Here is a 16,055-nt window from a genome sequence, read left to right as displayed (position 1 = left end):
TATCATAATTGCATTTTTAAAATAAACATTTTCAAATTTTCAGGCCATTTTTTGTACTTTTACTATTTCATGGTAATTTCTGGGTAAGTTCCTCTTTTATTGCTCATTGCCTTTCTCCTATGTTTTTGAAGAACTTTTTCCTTTGTTGTATTTTTTTAATCCAGTATTGTTAACATTCGTGCCCAACAAATGCATGTATTTAAGCAAACTTGGACTAGGAATGCATGACATTTTAGTGTATATTATGCCAATATGCAATTTAAATGTGTACATCCTAATAATCACTGGTGTCATCTCACAATATGAACTAGTCAACTAATTGTGCAAATCTTTAATAATGCAAATGTGTACTTGCACATCTGCAAGGCTTTGTATATGTTGTTTTTTGTGTTTTGGATTAGATTCACATCTGATTAGCACCAAATTAGACATTTCTGATAAAAATGAAAAGGAGCAGATACTTCTATGAGTGTCTCTTCTCAACACTAAAATCAAAATCACATTTCTGCAGGATCACGTCTACATGGAATAAACTTCTCAGACAGACAGATTAAGCATCAAATAGAAGAATAAAGCAGAACAATGCAGAAATCTGACCCATACATATGAGGTCTTGAGCATATATTATCAAGATGTCATCGCACTGGCTGGCCATAAATATAAAATGTCCTATTTTGCGGCCCTCTTGGGATTATGTTTTAAACACTCTCCACATTAATACACCCTATCTGATGAGTGTAAATGTCTTTGACACCCAACAGCATTTTGATATGTGTGAGGACATGAGGGAGTCAGGTGTGAGCTAAGCAGACTGAGACGTCTTCCTATCTACATTTTCTCACTTCTTACTGTAAAGCATAAACATCGCTTGTTAGAGATATTTGACCCTGATGCTTGCCCTAATTCAAGCTCCATTCAGTTGATAGAAAACAGAAAGGTGTTGAATCTCTTTATCTAGAGTTTTTTTTTCTCCATAAGGCAGTGTGACCTGCACAATTCTGTACGATAAAACAGTTTGTTTACGCTGCAGATGGTTTTTCCTCTGTTTACCTTTTTAATCTAGTTTGTATCTTTTTATTTCATGCAGCACAATACATCTGCCACCCCCACTGCTCTAATCCCTCTCATCTCCTCAGCAGTCAACTTGCCCTCCCTCTCAAGTGTCTTTGCACCTAAATCCACACTCAGCTTTTCCAAATTTCAACTAAAACTCATATGACAGAGAGTACCTAAACTGGTTTTGAGAACAGTGTATGGGGCCCCTCAAGCCCTATATCTTCTTTTGTATCTTCCTGTATCTGGCAGACCCAGAGGATTTGTGTCTTGAAAAAAGACTCTGGGGGGGTGGGGATGCTTCCAAAGTAATTACCACTCTGTCACCCAGGGGGAGCTCCAGGGACCTCTACGGCGCGCCAGACCTGCATCCCAAGGTGTGTCATTAACACAGAGGAGTGAACACAGAGCGCACAGATCCCAAGTAATCATGGGCACTGAGGCTCTCTCATGGCTACATGCACTGTAACATGTCACCTTTGTCTTGGTTACACTGTACATAAATAAATAAACATCATTCTTTATCAAAATGCAGTCAAAATAAATCCAGATCTTTGCTTGGACATGAAGAAAGCCTCTTTTTTTACAACCATATGGCGTAATTTGACTCATAGAGCTATTGCACTTGGAACAAATGCAATTTGTGTACACAACGGCAGATAATGTTTCTGTAGAACTTCAAGAAACAACTAAAACCACATTTCAGCCTTTGTGCAGCGGCTGGATACAGTAACAGAACAATCCAGCACTAATTGCCTCTCCATCACACAGGATGAGACCACTTCCTTTGGGAAACTGGATGACATTAATACCCGCTCTGACCTTTGGCCTAATGTATAATGTATGCAAAAAGCACAGCAGGATATTGACTTGTAGATTCCATAAACAAGGGAGTTAAGTAGACAGTTAAATTACAGGAAGTCCACCAAGGGGGAAATAAAAAACGCATCAAACTTGGAAACATAAATACTTAATACCTATCTGAAATATAAAACAGGCTTTGTGATCAAATGGTTTGGAAAGTAGAGAAAAAATATTGTCGAGAAGTATCCCCAAGTCCCAGGTGCTATGGCTTAAATCAGATACACTGTGCTTGCAGTGAGCAGTTCCTGAGGTGAGAATGAGTGTAACTGTGCAAGTGTAAAGTTGAATAAAGCTGAGAAAAGAGCATGCATACTCAATAAGCCTTGATAATGACTAATGATCAATTAAGTTTATTCAATTTCCTCTAAATAAAAAAAAAAGTTTAAAGGGACACCTTCACAAACATGCTTACTCACTTTTACTCAGAATTAGACAAGAAGATCAATCCCACTCAAGTGTGGAGCTTAGCTTTGCATAAAGACTGGAAGCAAAAGGCTGGCTTTCTTTGAAGTTCAAATATATGGCTACCAGCACGACTAAAGTTTACAAGTTAGGCTGAATGTGCTGTTGCTCTCCTCCACACAGCACAGAAAAAAAAGGAAAAAGACTTGGCCAAAAAAATGTAAGTTCTGAAAATACAAATAAGAAGACCGCTGTTGATTCAACCTTCCATCTTAACTCAGCACTGCTCTGTTTTCTCCCACAAAGTGACGCAGTGTCTGAGAAACTCCATATGTCAGAAGCACTTTTCATATCATTTCATTATTATTTCAGAGCATAAGTCATCATGAAAAAATAATTCACAATTTTAAATTTGTCTCATATTTAAGATGAAATCAAAAAATAATCCTTGACAATGTACTATAATCTAATGACACTGTATTTTAAAATGTCATTTGCTCCAATTATAGTTATTTAGTTGTTGTGATCTGATTACATAATCCTGATCACATGTAATCTATAACTACTCAACCTTGCTTGTAAAAACACAGCAAAACACAACACACAAACAAAAAAAGAAATGAGATACTTTGCTTTTGCTGCAATGCTATTTTAGTATGTTGATAATACTATATGAAAATGTTAAACTTTGGACAGAGCCATATTAGCTGTTATCCCCTGCTTTTAGTCTTTAAATCAAACTGAGCGAATAATCATCTTGGCTAGATGATTAACTTAGATTTGCGAAACTCTTGTAAGATGCTTCAAAATATTTTTGTCTCACGATTTTATGGCATGAGAATGCCAAGGTTGAGTTGTGGTTAAATTTGGCACAAAAAGCACTTGGTTAGGGTTAGGAAAAGCTAGTGGTTTGGGTTAAAATAATCACTTGAAACAACATAGCACATAAAATCTTCCTCATGGCTGCACATGCCATTTGTTCTCTCCCTCAGAAATAATCCTTCACATAATAATGTACACAAATAAATCTGCTACAGCCAGATAGCATGTGCATTATGCATCAACACCATGCTTAACATGGACACAGCAACTCCAATGTAAAGAAGAGAGGGATAGCTCAGCTCATAACAAAATAATCAGCAGGGGGCACTGAATTAGGAAATACATCTTGTCTTTCAAAGCAAATAATTCTATTCAGCAGTCAGAATCATTTCAATCCACCAACGTGACTGCAGATCTGCAGCAGCCAATCAAAACAGAATCTGCTCTTTTGTCTGGTTGTTTTTGAAGGGCTCTCCATCCAAGCCTCATCATGCAACTAATTCAGATGTAACCCCACTTTAAACCGCACAGACAATGGCTATTGAGATGAGCTGGGTGCTGATAGGGCTGTCGAGAGTCAGACTCTAGATGAAATGAACACACACATATACAGACACACAAATATACATGTAGCAACACACATAAAGTACTATCAATAAACACAGTGAAAGTGGACTCAACAGGCAATATTTAACTCTCAGTTTTGTGCATATTGCATTGCATCACACAAACAAATACAAAACTTGTACTTGCCTTTCATCCTAAAATGTAAATGGACCTTTAAGTGCATTAGTTAGGTAATTTGGGACTGAAGTGCTCTGAGACTGGAGCAACTTAAGAGTATCCTAACGTTTCTCAAGTATCCTGCAAATGCAAATGGATAAAGACTGCGGACGAAGACAGCAATGTTCGGTTTGGTAAAGACTAATAATGTGTGTCATTCAGCAGTAGATAATTGCCCCTGCTTCTCAGTGGCCACATTAAAAAATCACATTCCTTTAATAGTTAATAAATGATTTGCATTGTATTAGCATAGCATTAATTGGGAGAGAGAAATGAATAATTCAGTGATTTAATCACAGTTCTGTGGTTCTATTAAAGCACAAAAATATACAAGGTGCTTGCTTGATCATAATTCACTGGCAAACTGTTAAGCAAAAGAACACTGACATGAGTGTCATATCGAAGTCTCAGTTAATTGTGTCATTCACCTGTCTGCTCTCCAGCAGTTGACTTTGTCTCCACCTCTCCCTCCTCCTCTGCCTCCTCTTCAGGCATTTAATCCTGTTCTTCTCTCTTTTACTCATCCTCCTCTCTCCAAAAGGAACACAAGGTGGCACCACTGACGAGGTCACGGTTTGACCCATCACCTCTGTCACACCACTGCCTCCTTCCTCGCCATCTTCCACGTCCTCCCCCTCCTCTTCCTCTTCTTCCTCTCCTAGCTCTGAGCTGGTGAGAGATGAGATGTTCGTCTGTTGGCTTTGGGAAGATCGTGCAGTTGCTGCTCCAGTTCTCACCTCCGCCCAGAATGGATCTGTCTCTCTGGATAAACTTAAAGGGTAGAGTTGCGAATCTCCTGCAGCTGCCCTGGATGAAAGTGTCTCAGGGGTCAAAGGTGTGGACTGGGTTTGGATGCGAGGATGAGTTAGTGCAGAAGACCTCATTCCTGGCCGCTGGGATTGGGGGGTTAAATTGGTGGTGCTGGTCCGGGTGCAGCCAGCACTGGGAGGTTTAGGACCTGTGTATCCTCTCTGCAAGTTGTTTGACCCTTCTCCAACTTCCGAGTTGCTGTTTAAGTGGATGTCGGAGTTACTGCTTGACAAACTGTCAGTGCTTCCTCTTCCCTGGGCTTCATCTTCATGTGTTTCTGTTTTTTCAGTTTTTCTCTGCCTTTGTTTTCCTCTTTCCTTGCCTCCTTCAACATTACATCTCTCTTCATCCCTCTCTTGGTTCTCCTCTCTCCATCTTCCTCTGTTGTCCTTGCTGCAGGTCTTTCTGTGTGCTTTCCTCCCCGGCAGCACAGGTCTCACCAGCTGCTCCACACTGCTCGATCTTCCCTCTCCGGCTGGATCTGCAGTCCTCAGCCCAGGTTTCACTGCTTTTAAGCGCGGGATATAAGTCTCATTGTTGCTGTTTTCTTCACCGGCATCCTCACTTCCACAACCTTCAAATCTTCTTGAGCCATTTACACCAGAGGCCCCTGCACGGAAGCTCATGACGGCACTTTTGAGCCCCTCAGTCACCAACAGAGCACATCTGATGCAACTTCAACCAGCTAGCCTGGTCTTTCCCCTGTCATCTTTTCCCAAGTCTTCTCTCTGCCTCCCACTCCTTCTGGATGTACAGGTTCAAGCTCTTTTTCTAAGAGCTAGAGCGACTGTTCCAGCGTAGAGGAGGTGAGGAGTGCAGCCCTCTGGCCTGGCCTATCCTGTCCCTGTTTGCCCCCCTGGGACATTCCACACTGTTAACAAAGACAAAGTCCCCCTAGTGAGCCCCTTTACAATAGGTGCACTGTTCATGGCCTTACTATTGTCCTGTGTGACCTATAGAAAACACACTGCTATGCAACCCCTGAATACACACAAAATAAGGTGAAAAAACCAGAGCCACCTTTTTTTCTCAGGTTCACTGCCATGGTGTCAGCTTTTTTCACTCTGGGGTTTACAAACAGAGCACAGAGTGAGTGAGTGAGTGAGTGAGTGAGTGAGTGAGTGAGTGAGTGTGTGTGTGTGTGTGTGTGTGTGTGCGTGCGCGCGTGTGTGTGTGCGTGTGTGCGTGTGTGTGCATGTGAGAGAGAGAGGGAGAGATTGAGAAAGTGTAGTTATCATTAAAAATGTAATTCCTCTAACGTTTTCTTTATTCGATGTATAATTTCTAGTTTCTGCTGGTGCATCACCTTCAAATACTTCAGTGTCTTTGCATCGGAAGCTCTAGATTTGAAGAAAATCTAAATGTATTTGATTAAAAGTGTACATATAACTTCTTCAATAATGGTAACAGATTCCAATCTTTAATAAGGCTTATAAAATCCAATTTTATTTAACTACTATGTACATATTCCTAAAAAATGATCATAGGAAATTACATGATAGCCCATTCTAAGGCATAACTTTCCATCTTACATCCAGCTCTAAAAGAGCCTCAATAGTTTGTCCTAATTCCAGGCAAGTTTGAGAGTTCATGCCTTTGGCTCTTGGCCTATTAAGCTTTGGAATATCCTACAAGGTGTGGCTGGAAAATTACTTTTTTTTAAAAAAAATGTGCAGAATGGCTTGAAAACAATCTTTTTTTGTGTATTTTTTATACTTTGCGTTAATTGTTTTAATAATGTCTAATAAATTTTCCCTTTAATTTTTAACACGTTAATTTGACCCTTTTCCTCCTGTTTCGCTTGGCATGCAGGCCACGGCAATTGAGTATGGATGTACTCAGAAATAATTTCATCAAACTATATTCATGAAAGCGAATTAAAGCATATAATGAGGTGTAGTAATTTGACTCACTGGTGTATGCAGGTGAATGGGTGCTGTTGTCGGCACTCGCCAGGTGTTCCTGATAATGTGGTAGGCTGCCATTTATTGATCAAGTTTGCATTTATTTAGTACCCTATACAAACAGTATGTACAGGTACATATATGTGTGTGTGTGTGTGTGTGTGTGTGTGTGTGTGTGTGTGTGTGTGTGCGTGTTTGTCTCTCTGTCTACAACAGTAAGCTAGGGCTGGATGCCCAGGGGCCCCACAACTCTCAGGGCCTAAAAAGCCACAGATCATGTGTCAACTGTTTTTTGGTAATTTAATTGTAAATGTGTAATGGAACTTGTACCCCTTAAGCATAATATAAACTAAGTCAGACTGGATACATATTTCTAGATAAAGTGCTGTTAAATGAAATGATCACAATAACAGAAGCCTAATAGCAAAACTTAGCAAATTTTTCCAAACAGATTAATCCGGTCAGGAAGTTATCAAATCTGACAGGATTCTGTGCTGCAACTGAAATAGTTAATTCCAGACTTCTTCTTCACAGTGAACAGAGCACAGAGAGTATCTGCACTACAAACATGTTTCCACGAGAGGAAAACACACCACTCCAATTCAGACAGCCATCACAAAGGAGGCCAGAATGCTGGTCTTCAAAGTGGTTTATGATGCTGTAAAGACAATGCAGTCCACTGATCCTGTGAAGACTTTGGAGCCCACTGAAGCCACCAAGACACCAGAGCCCACTGAGGCCATCAAGACACAAGAGTCCACAGAGGTTGTCCAGACACCAGTGCCCACTGAGGTTGAGACACTGAAGCACACTGAGGTTGTCGAGACACCAGAGACCACTGAGGTTGTTGAGACACCAGAGCCCACTGAGGTTGTCGAGACACCAGAGCCCACTGAGGTTGTTGAGACACCAGAGCCCACTGAAACTGTCCAGACACCAAAGGTCCTTTTGAGGCTGTTACACCAGAGGAGATTAGGAACGTTGTCCCATCTCTACTCTCTGCTAGCTCACTTCAACCAGCTCCAACAGCTCAACTGCTGGCCGAAACCATGCCTGATTCCCATGAGGAGGTGAGAAGTTCTCCCTCCCTGGAGGACAAAGAAAGACCAGCAGACCTGCAACATATCCTGGATTCTTCCACCGTCAATGCTCTGATAAGGACATTTTTCCAGGGTATTACTGAAGAGTAGGTTATCTATGACCCCATGGAAAATATTGTGGATAGTTACATAGATTTAAAACTTTTGTACGCATTATTTCTATGCCTAACCTTCCTGTTTTTTGTTAGTCCTTTTTTAGGCAATGGCAAGAAGAAAGAGAAGGCATTTACAACCAGGATATGAAGGAGCAGCTGACAAACATGTGCGGAGATGTGCTGAGGTTCATTTCAGAGTCTGTTACAAACAACACATTACAGGCAATAGAACAAGACACTACAGAGAAGACACACAAAGAAAGATGTAAAGGCCAGAAGAAGAATCTGTGGAAGTGGAAGAGGTGTGTCAGTGGGTGGCAGAGGCAAAAGATTCAGCCAGCTCCATTTGAACATTTGGATTCTGTCAAGTCAGATGGTGCTGACCTGACATCTAGCAGTACTAAAGAGAGCAACCACACTCTTTGCTTTCAGGAAACACCCTCCACCACCTTCTGCAGAGAAGACCATAGGTTCATTCCAGTAAAGCTGGAGGACTACATAGAGGACGAGGATGAGACACCAGAAGACACCAGAGAGGTTTCATCTCTGTTGTCCACAAGCTTGATTCCACCTGATCATCAGGTTGCTGAGGTCACACCCCTGGCTCAAGCTATGACTGATGAGTGTCAGGAAAAAAGCACTTGCGAGAGCTCTGTGGACCAGTCTCAGCCTGACCCCCAGTGCCTCAGCGAAAACCAAATTGATGTTGACAAGACCAAGACAAAAAGGAGCAACCACTTCTCTTGCTTCTTCAGCAATATCTTCTCAAAGGTAAGGATGCATCAAAATGGTAGTTCTAATCAATGAGATCATTATGAAAGTACAGCAGAAGAGATTAGATCAGAAAAGATTAGCCAGAAAAGATGTCAGATGTTAAATCAGGTGCAAAAAACCTGCGGAGACACTATGAAGGATTCATGATAAGCTGTCTCAGCTGGACTTGTTTGTTCTTTAACATGTTTCATCCCCATTTCCAACTTTATGCTGCTTTGTCCAGAGGCTTCATGAGTTGTGAAATGATAAAGACTTTTAGATCAAACAAGCGTAGTTGTTTTTGACTTAAAGATGTCTCAACATTGTTATCTTCTTGCTCAACTGTAGACATTTCTGTACTTACATACTGTTTTTGTTTCTATTATATAGAATGAGGAGAAGGAGGGGAAGAAACCTTCAGCAGAGAATCTGTCTAAGCAGCCTCATTTTTGGATGCGGCTGTTGAGCTGCCGTTCACGCAGCTCTAGGCTTAAAGACTAAAGAACAGGGTCGGGTCAGGAACAGCTTCAGCCACTGCCCTGGTTTTATCGCTATCTTTTTGTTTCTCTACACAGATACTTGAATATTGATGGTTCTAGTAGTTTGGCGGACACTTGCATGATAATGGTTAGCAGGAACATGACATTTCCTAGTTAGTGTCAAACCAGTCTAAAGTATAAAACACATCATCTGCTGAACATCACAAACACATGGAGTGTCATACAGATAGTAAGTACAGGGCTGAACCATGTACTTGTATTTTATGAATTTGTTTACTGAGTGGATCCACGTTGAATATTAAGTGCAGCTCATGGCAGGCATTAGATAGCCAATAATGCACACTCAGGTAAGATCTTAAAACGTATGCCCTCTGATAATAGTAATAATAACAGTAATGAATCAACGATCTTTGTTGTATATACTTTATGGAGACAAAAATGTTGAGGAATGGGTACTATGACTGGTAGTCGCTCTCCAGTACCAGAAGGGATCCGCTTATGTTGTATTTCTTTGATATTCTTTTTACATTTTTATTTAAGATTAAATGATCCTCAAAATTCATGACATCATCAGTTGGCTCAAACATAATCATGAGGAAAAAACGACTGCTTTCTTTCTCCCTCTCTCCCTCTCTCTCTCTCTCTCTCTCTCTCTCTCACACACACACACACACACACACACACACACATACACAAGAACATGACTTGCTTCGTTTAGCTTCAACAAACTCAACATCTTCCTCAGCAGCTCAGCTCCGTCCTGTTGCCTCATCCATACTACAGAATCCTACTCTGTCTTGAACTCAGAATAATGATATAACAGCGTCCATCGTGTGATGCAGGACCCGCTGTGGGCAGCAGATGGCAGCAGCTCTCCTCTCTGGGCTTTCGTGGCGCTGTCCCTGGTCCTGAAACTACCTCTCGCTCCCACAGCTCTGAGCATGTCACCTTTCTCTCCATACCGGCTGGAAATGCATTGTTGCGCTGTTAAACTCACTGTTTCCACTTGTTTCTGAGTTTCCCTTTAACATCTTCCTGCCTTTTAAATAACGCTTGCTGTAAATGAAGTTGGCTTGAACTAAAAGTTCAACAGAAGTGATGAAACGTTAAGATATTTTTCAGTTAATATTTTCGTCTCAAATATCCCGCAAACAGATTCGACTTTTTTATATTTACTGTATCTTGTATCTGTATTTTTTTCCCATCTGATCAGTTAGTAAATATCACTCCTGATTGACACCTACCCTTTGAGATGTAAACTTATAAAAAAAATCCTCAAAACGTTATATTCAGTGAGTCCAAAGAGTCAAATAAAGGAGAGAGAAGAGGAGAGAGGAGCTCTGCGCCCTCATCGGCTGTCTGCAGTGAAAAACGGAGCAACGACGAGAGCAGAGGCACAAAACTCCAGGGCGACCTCCACACGGTCTGACGTACCCAAAGCTGCTGGTATAAATGAATTCACGGCGTCACCAGGCTCAGATGATTCGCAGCACCAGTGAGTTCACCCGGCTGTCAACACTCACGGGCTACAACACACACAACCCCCAGCACACACACTCACAAACACGTCTGCGTCATGCGTCCTGAGAGCGACGGCACGAACGCGGTAACTCCGATGGACCCTGGTAAAACGCACAGCAGCAGCAGCAGTCTGAGGGGCTGACTGTGTCCTGCTTATCTGTCCAGCGTGTCCCCCCACTGCTCTGGGAAAGTTGCGCTCTGAGTGTGGTCGCATTATGGATTTTATAACAACAAGCAGCAACGACAGCAACGCGACCGGCGGTTACCCTAAAGGGGTGGACGTGGTCGCCGACTGGGACGGGGGTGAGAATGGCACGGGGTCTGGGGCTCTGCCAGATGTGAAGCTGAGTTACCAGATTATCACTTCTCTGCTCTTGGGGGCCCTCATCTTTTGCTCCATATTTGGCAACGCGTGCGTCGTGGCAGCCATCGCCCTGGAGAGATCTCTCCAGAATGTAGCTAACTATCTAATTGGATCCTTAGCCGTGACAGATCTCATGGTATCGGTGCTGGTTCTGCCAATGGCGGCCCTCTACCAGGTTTTGAACAAGTGGACACTGGGGCAGGAAATCTGTGACTTATTCATCTCACTGGATGTACTGTGTTGCACATCATCCATCCTGCATCTGTGCGCAATTGCCTTGGACAGGTACTGGGCCATAACAGACCCCATTGACTATGTAAATAAACGGACACCAAGGCGAGCTGCGATCTTGATAAGCGTGACTTGGCTAATTGGTTTCTCCATCTCTATTCCACCTATGTTAGGCTGGAGAAGCGCCGAAGACAGGGCGGACCCCAACAACTGCATCATCAGCCAGGACCCGGGCTACACCATCTACTCCACATTTGGGGCTTTTTATATCCCTCTCATCCTCATGTTGGTCCTGTACGGGCGAATATTCAAGGCTGCTCGGTTCCGGATTCGGAAGACGGTTAAGAAAACCGAGAAAGCAAAAGTGTCAGATAAGTGTTTGACTGTGTCGCCGGCCATCTTCCACAAGAAAACCAACGGGGAAGCCGGGGGCAAAGGCTGGAGGCGCGGCGACGAGTCCAAACCCAGCTCTCCGTGCGTAAATGGCGCGGTGAAACATGGAGAGGAGGGTGAGTCGCTTGAGATCATAGAAGTTATCAGCAACTCAAAGACGCACCTGCCTCTGCCCAACACCCCTCAGTCCTCCTCGCAGGGCTACGAAAACATGAATGAAAAAAACTCCGGGGCGAAGAGAAAGATCGCGCTGGCCAGAGAGCGTAAAACGGTGAAAACACTTGGGATCATCATGGGAACTTTCATCTTCTGCTGGCTGCCCTTTTTCATCGTCGCACTTGTGCTGCCTTTCTGTGCAGAGAGCTGCTACATGCCCGACTGGCTGGGCGCAGTGATAAACTGGCTGGGCTACTCCAACTCTCTCCTCAACCCCATCATATATGCCTACTTCAACAAAGACTTCCAAAGTGCATTCAAGAAGATCATAAGATGCAAATTCTAACAGACCGTAACCACACAGTGGAGACATTTGTGTTGGAGTGGAGTAAATGAAGGGACAGCTGGAAATGTTCACTGATTGTAAACAGACTTTCATTCAGGGACAGTTTCTTTTCGGTGTGTGTTCGAGGACCGTGTAAAAAGCCGGGCATTGATGAAATGAGGCAGAAACTTTTCGCTCTTAATGTACAAGCTCATGTTTATTCAGTGTTGTAGCTACAGTATATAGCCTATATGCGACGGCAGCCATCATTGTATTGCCATGCAACACGTGTCATGTGCTGATTTCATGCATTTTTATCATGAGACACGCGGGGTTTCCGTCCTACGTCATGAGCTTTGTAGCACTGAAACAATAAAAGCAATCAAAGTTTGTCATTAAGAAACAAAACGAGTCCATTTTTGTTTAGCAAATAAAATGAGTCAAGCAGAGCTCAGGGCCTGTTGTGAGAAATCAGTTTTACTTGGGACCTGTCTCATATACGTCTTCAGAGAATCATTGTGTTGTTGAGGAAACAAAGCAGTGAGCGACTTATCAATTTGCTCTGACAGGCCTCACTGATGATGATGATGATGATGATGATGATGGGGGCGATCAGGTTATCAGTGCATGGCGTGTGTGGCGTGTGGCGTGTCTCACAGCAAATGGGTATCGAACTAACTTCACCGCCTATCTGTCAAATCCATCTCAAAGTACAAAGAAAAGGAGATGGGCTTTTTTTTTTATACAGAGGCTGGTATTACATTTATATCTTCTCCCTCTCTCGCCTCTTATTCCAGAGCTGCCTCCCAATCCCATTTCAGATTGTCGCCAGTGTGCGTGTGTGTGTGAAAGAGAGAGAGAGAGAGAAAGATTGAAACAACAGCAGACTGAGAAGGAAAGATTGCTCCAAAGAAAAGAGGGCATCAAACATTTTTTTTCTATATTAGATTATTTTACAGCACCATTCCCCGTACAGGCCTACAGAGCACTGAGTGTTTGAGAAGGCAGCTTGTAACATCAAGAAAGAGCAGTGCTAAATTTAGCTCAAGCACTCATAATACCACATAATATAGAGGCCTGCTTAGAGGAATCACATCACACTGTAAAATCTGACAAGTTGATTTTACTTTTAAGAAGTCTAGTGAACTGATTGCCTTAACAAATGTAAGTAAATGTGACTATAAGTGATAACTATTAGTCTTAATTTATGTTTACATTATATCTAATTGTTAGGTTTATTAAAAATGTAGTTAGATTTACTTAATTCCATGAAGTTGTTACAACTTAAAAATGACAAGTTTAATTAAAGCAATCTTCAATAAACCAACCTTACTGTGCTATATGTCTGAATTCCGCTTGTTACAAACCGGTCAATCATATTTGTATTTTCTTTAACATAAGAAAACAGAACTTGCAAAATCCAATTTGTGAAGTCAAGTCAGAGTGACTTGGTTTACTGAAGTTGCTAACGCTTAGAAAGATTGATTTAATTAAACTTTTTATTTTTACGTTGCAGCAACTTCAAAAAATCAAGTAGGCCTAAATATAACTGCATTTTCAGTAAACGTAACAATTAGACACATAACAAAAATTAAGATTAATATTTATATTTACTTTCCTTTCTCAAAGCAAGGAGTTTCCAAGATGAAGTTAGATCAACTTGTCAGATTTTACAGTACATAGAAAGAGTTGCAGGAAACCTCCTCACAGCTATCCAACAAACCCCAGACACAAATCCACTTACAGTAGATACAGAGATAAAGACTGTCAGACGTTAAAAGAGGAAGGAGGAAAAAAAAAACTTTCAGGAAGAAGTACCAATGAGGCCTTTACAAGATGGGTGGCTATTTGGCCTTGTTGTCATGGCAACATATCAAGCCCAAGGCCTCACAGGTCAGCCAAGGAGGCAGGCAGGCTGGGCGAGCGTGGACAAACCAGAGTGTAAGATACAGTGTGAAAATTAAAGATGACACCTGTGTGTGATAGGGTGCGTGTTTTTTCCAGAAAACACAAATAACGCTAATTAGTAATTAAACCCATGGAGTCCATACTGTTCACAGGGACAAGATGTAAACAATGAATAAAAAATGATCTATAACAGACTAATGTGATTGTAAGCAGATATAAGGGCATTTTAAATGTGTAAACAACCACAGCTCCTCCTGTGAGGCATCTGTAACTTCTGTATAAAAAGTCAATAACTTATTGATAACACAGTATGCAATCATATTAAATTATATATGATAACACACGGACACATCTTCAAAGTGTGTTATGAATGTTATGTGTACGTGCAATTTATGTTGCAAAGTCCTATTGAGTTGAGGATTCAGTTTAGTTTAACAAAAAAAAACCCAAGTAACTAAAAGTCCACTTCACATTCTATTTCAGGGCTCTCAGTAATCGTTGGAATCGAACTTGTGGCTGCTGCGGCAAGGACATAGCCTTTGTAAATGGGCTACCCTCTCCACCAGGTGACCTAAGGGGCACCCTGGCAGAAGTAGTTTTAAATTAATAATACTAGATCAATAGATATAGTTATAATAAACACTACTTAGGTAAAATAACTAATTCACATCACAAAATGGTTGATAAATGAAACAAATACTTCATGTTTTTTAATCATGTAAAATGTTGGTATATGATTAAAAGTGTATTATATCAAATTGTCATTTATTTCTTAACTTTTAATGCACCAGTTATGGATGATTTATGGCTACAATATACAGTAGAGTGAGGACACCCAACTTATGGCCTGTGGGCCAAATATGGCCCGCTATAGAGTGGCCGGGTGGCCCTCCGACCATTTTTTAATTTACAATGGAAATACATTAATTAACTTGAATGTAGGCTTAATTAAGTCACTGAGTGTATTAAAAAGCTTCAACATAGAACAAGTTTATCAAAAAAAGTGCCAGGCAAGGACCCCCCAGACCCCAACAGAGGCCGCAAATGTCCTAACATCCTAGAAACACCCCTCTGGACAGCTGACCTTTTCAGGGCTGCTCACACTGGATTTGCATTGATTATTAATTTTACCTGATAAATATTATTTTGGTTTAGTAAATGGCCCCTGGCCTCCTGTTATTTTGCAAAAGTGCCCCCCGGGCAAAGTAAGTTCTTTTATAGTGTGTTGTGAGCCATTTACGAAGTGTGTATATATTAATGCTATGTAAAATTCAGGGGGTTATAATAAAGTGTGACCTTAAATGGCACCCAGGGCACCCATCAAGTGGCAGCCACAGGGCAATACTATATATATGTCATAAAACATAATTAATGGAGTTTTTTAAAAAATTGACTTTTCCCGCCAGGGCTAACATGACTTGACTTCAGGAAGTAAAAATTTAGCCACATGTGGTGTGGTGAGCAGCAGAGTGACAACACCTGCATTAAAGCTGAAATGATGAATCAATTTATTGTCATTCAACAGAAAAATTATTCTGCAACTCTTTTGATAATTAATTAAATATTCTATTGTTTCAGCTTCTCAAATGTGAAAATGTGATGCTTTTCTCTGCTTTATAGGCCATGACAGTAAACTAAATATCTTTTGTTTTGTGACTGCTGAACAGGGAAAAAATCCAATTACATTTTTATTTCACTATTTTCAAGGAAAAAAAAGTTGGCAACAAAAATCATCATTAGTTACAGCTACAATGTGCAGAAAAGTGCAGTTACTGACAAAATAGAGTTGGAAAAACATCATCAAATGTCTTTGTCTCTCCAAGACACTAGTTCCTTACTCCATCTGATCCTTTTCACTCTTTGGCGCATCAGTGCGACATCAATGCACTCAAAATGCTTTTGGGAAAATGAATCTCAAACCTGTGACCTGTAGGTCAAGTTCTGGGCTTATGAAGGGCTCAGAGAGGCCCGTGGAGAATGTGATGTGAGCCGATCAGCAAGGCAGAGTATATTTTTCAATTGTGAGTCACACTGTGTGTAAGACCATTAAAATCATTACATTTTAGCCCTG

General features: G+C 41.3%; 1 protein-coding gene across 1 annotated transcript; it reads left to right on the top strand.

Annotated features, from left to right (window-relative positions):
* The first annotated feature begins 10,618 nt into the window (after positions 1-10,618).
* On the top strand, positions 10,619-12,252 carry htr1aa (5-hydroxytryptamine (serotonin) receptor 1A a). The gene has a single exon (XM_042488746.1). It carries the CDS (start codon positions 10,823-10,825, stop codon positions 12,095-12,097), a length of 1,275 nt encoding a protein of 424 aa, XP_042344680.1. The 5' UTR covers positions 10,619-10,822; the 3' UTR covers positions 12,098-12,252.
* Positions 12,253-16,055: the final 3,803 nt, after the last annotated feature.

This window comes from Plectropomus leopardus, chromosome 6, assembly GCF_008729295.1.
Source record: "Plectropomus leopardus isolate mb chromosome 6, YSFRI_Pleo_2.0, whole genome shotgun sequence".
NCBI lineage: Eukaryota > Metazoa > Chordata > Actinopteri > Perciformes > Serranidae > Plectropomus > Plectropomus leopardus.
The sequence above is the reverse complement of the archived record's forward strand: the minus strand, read 5'-3'. Positions and strand labels throughout refer to the sequence as shown.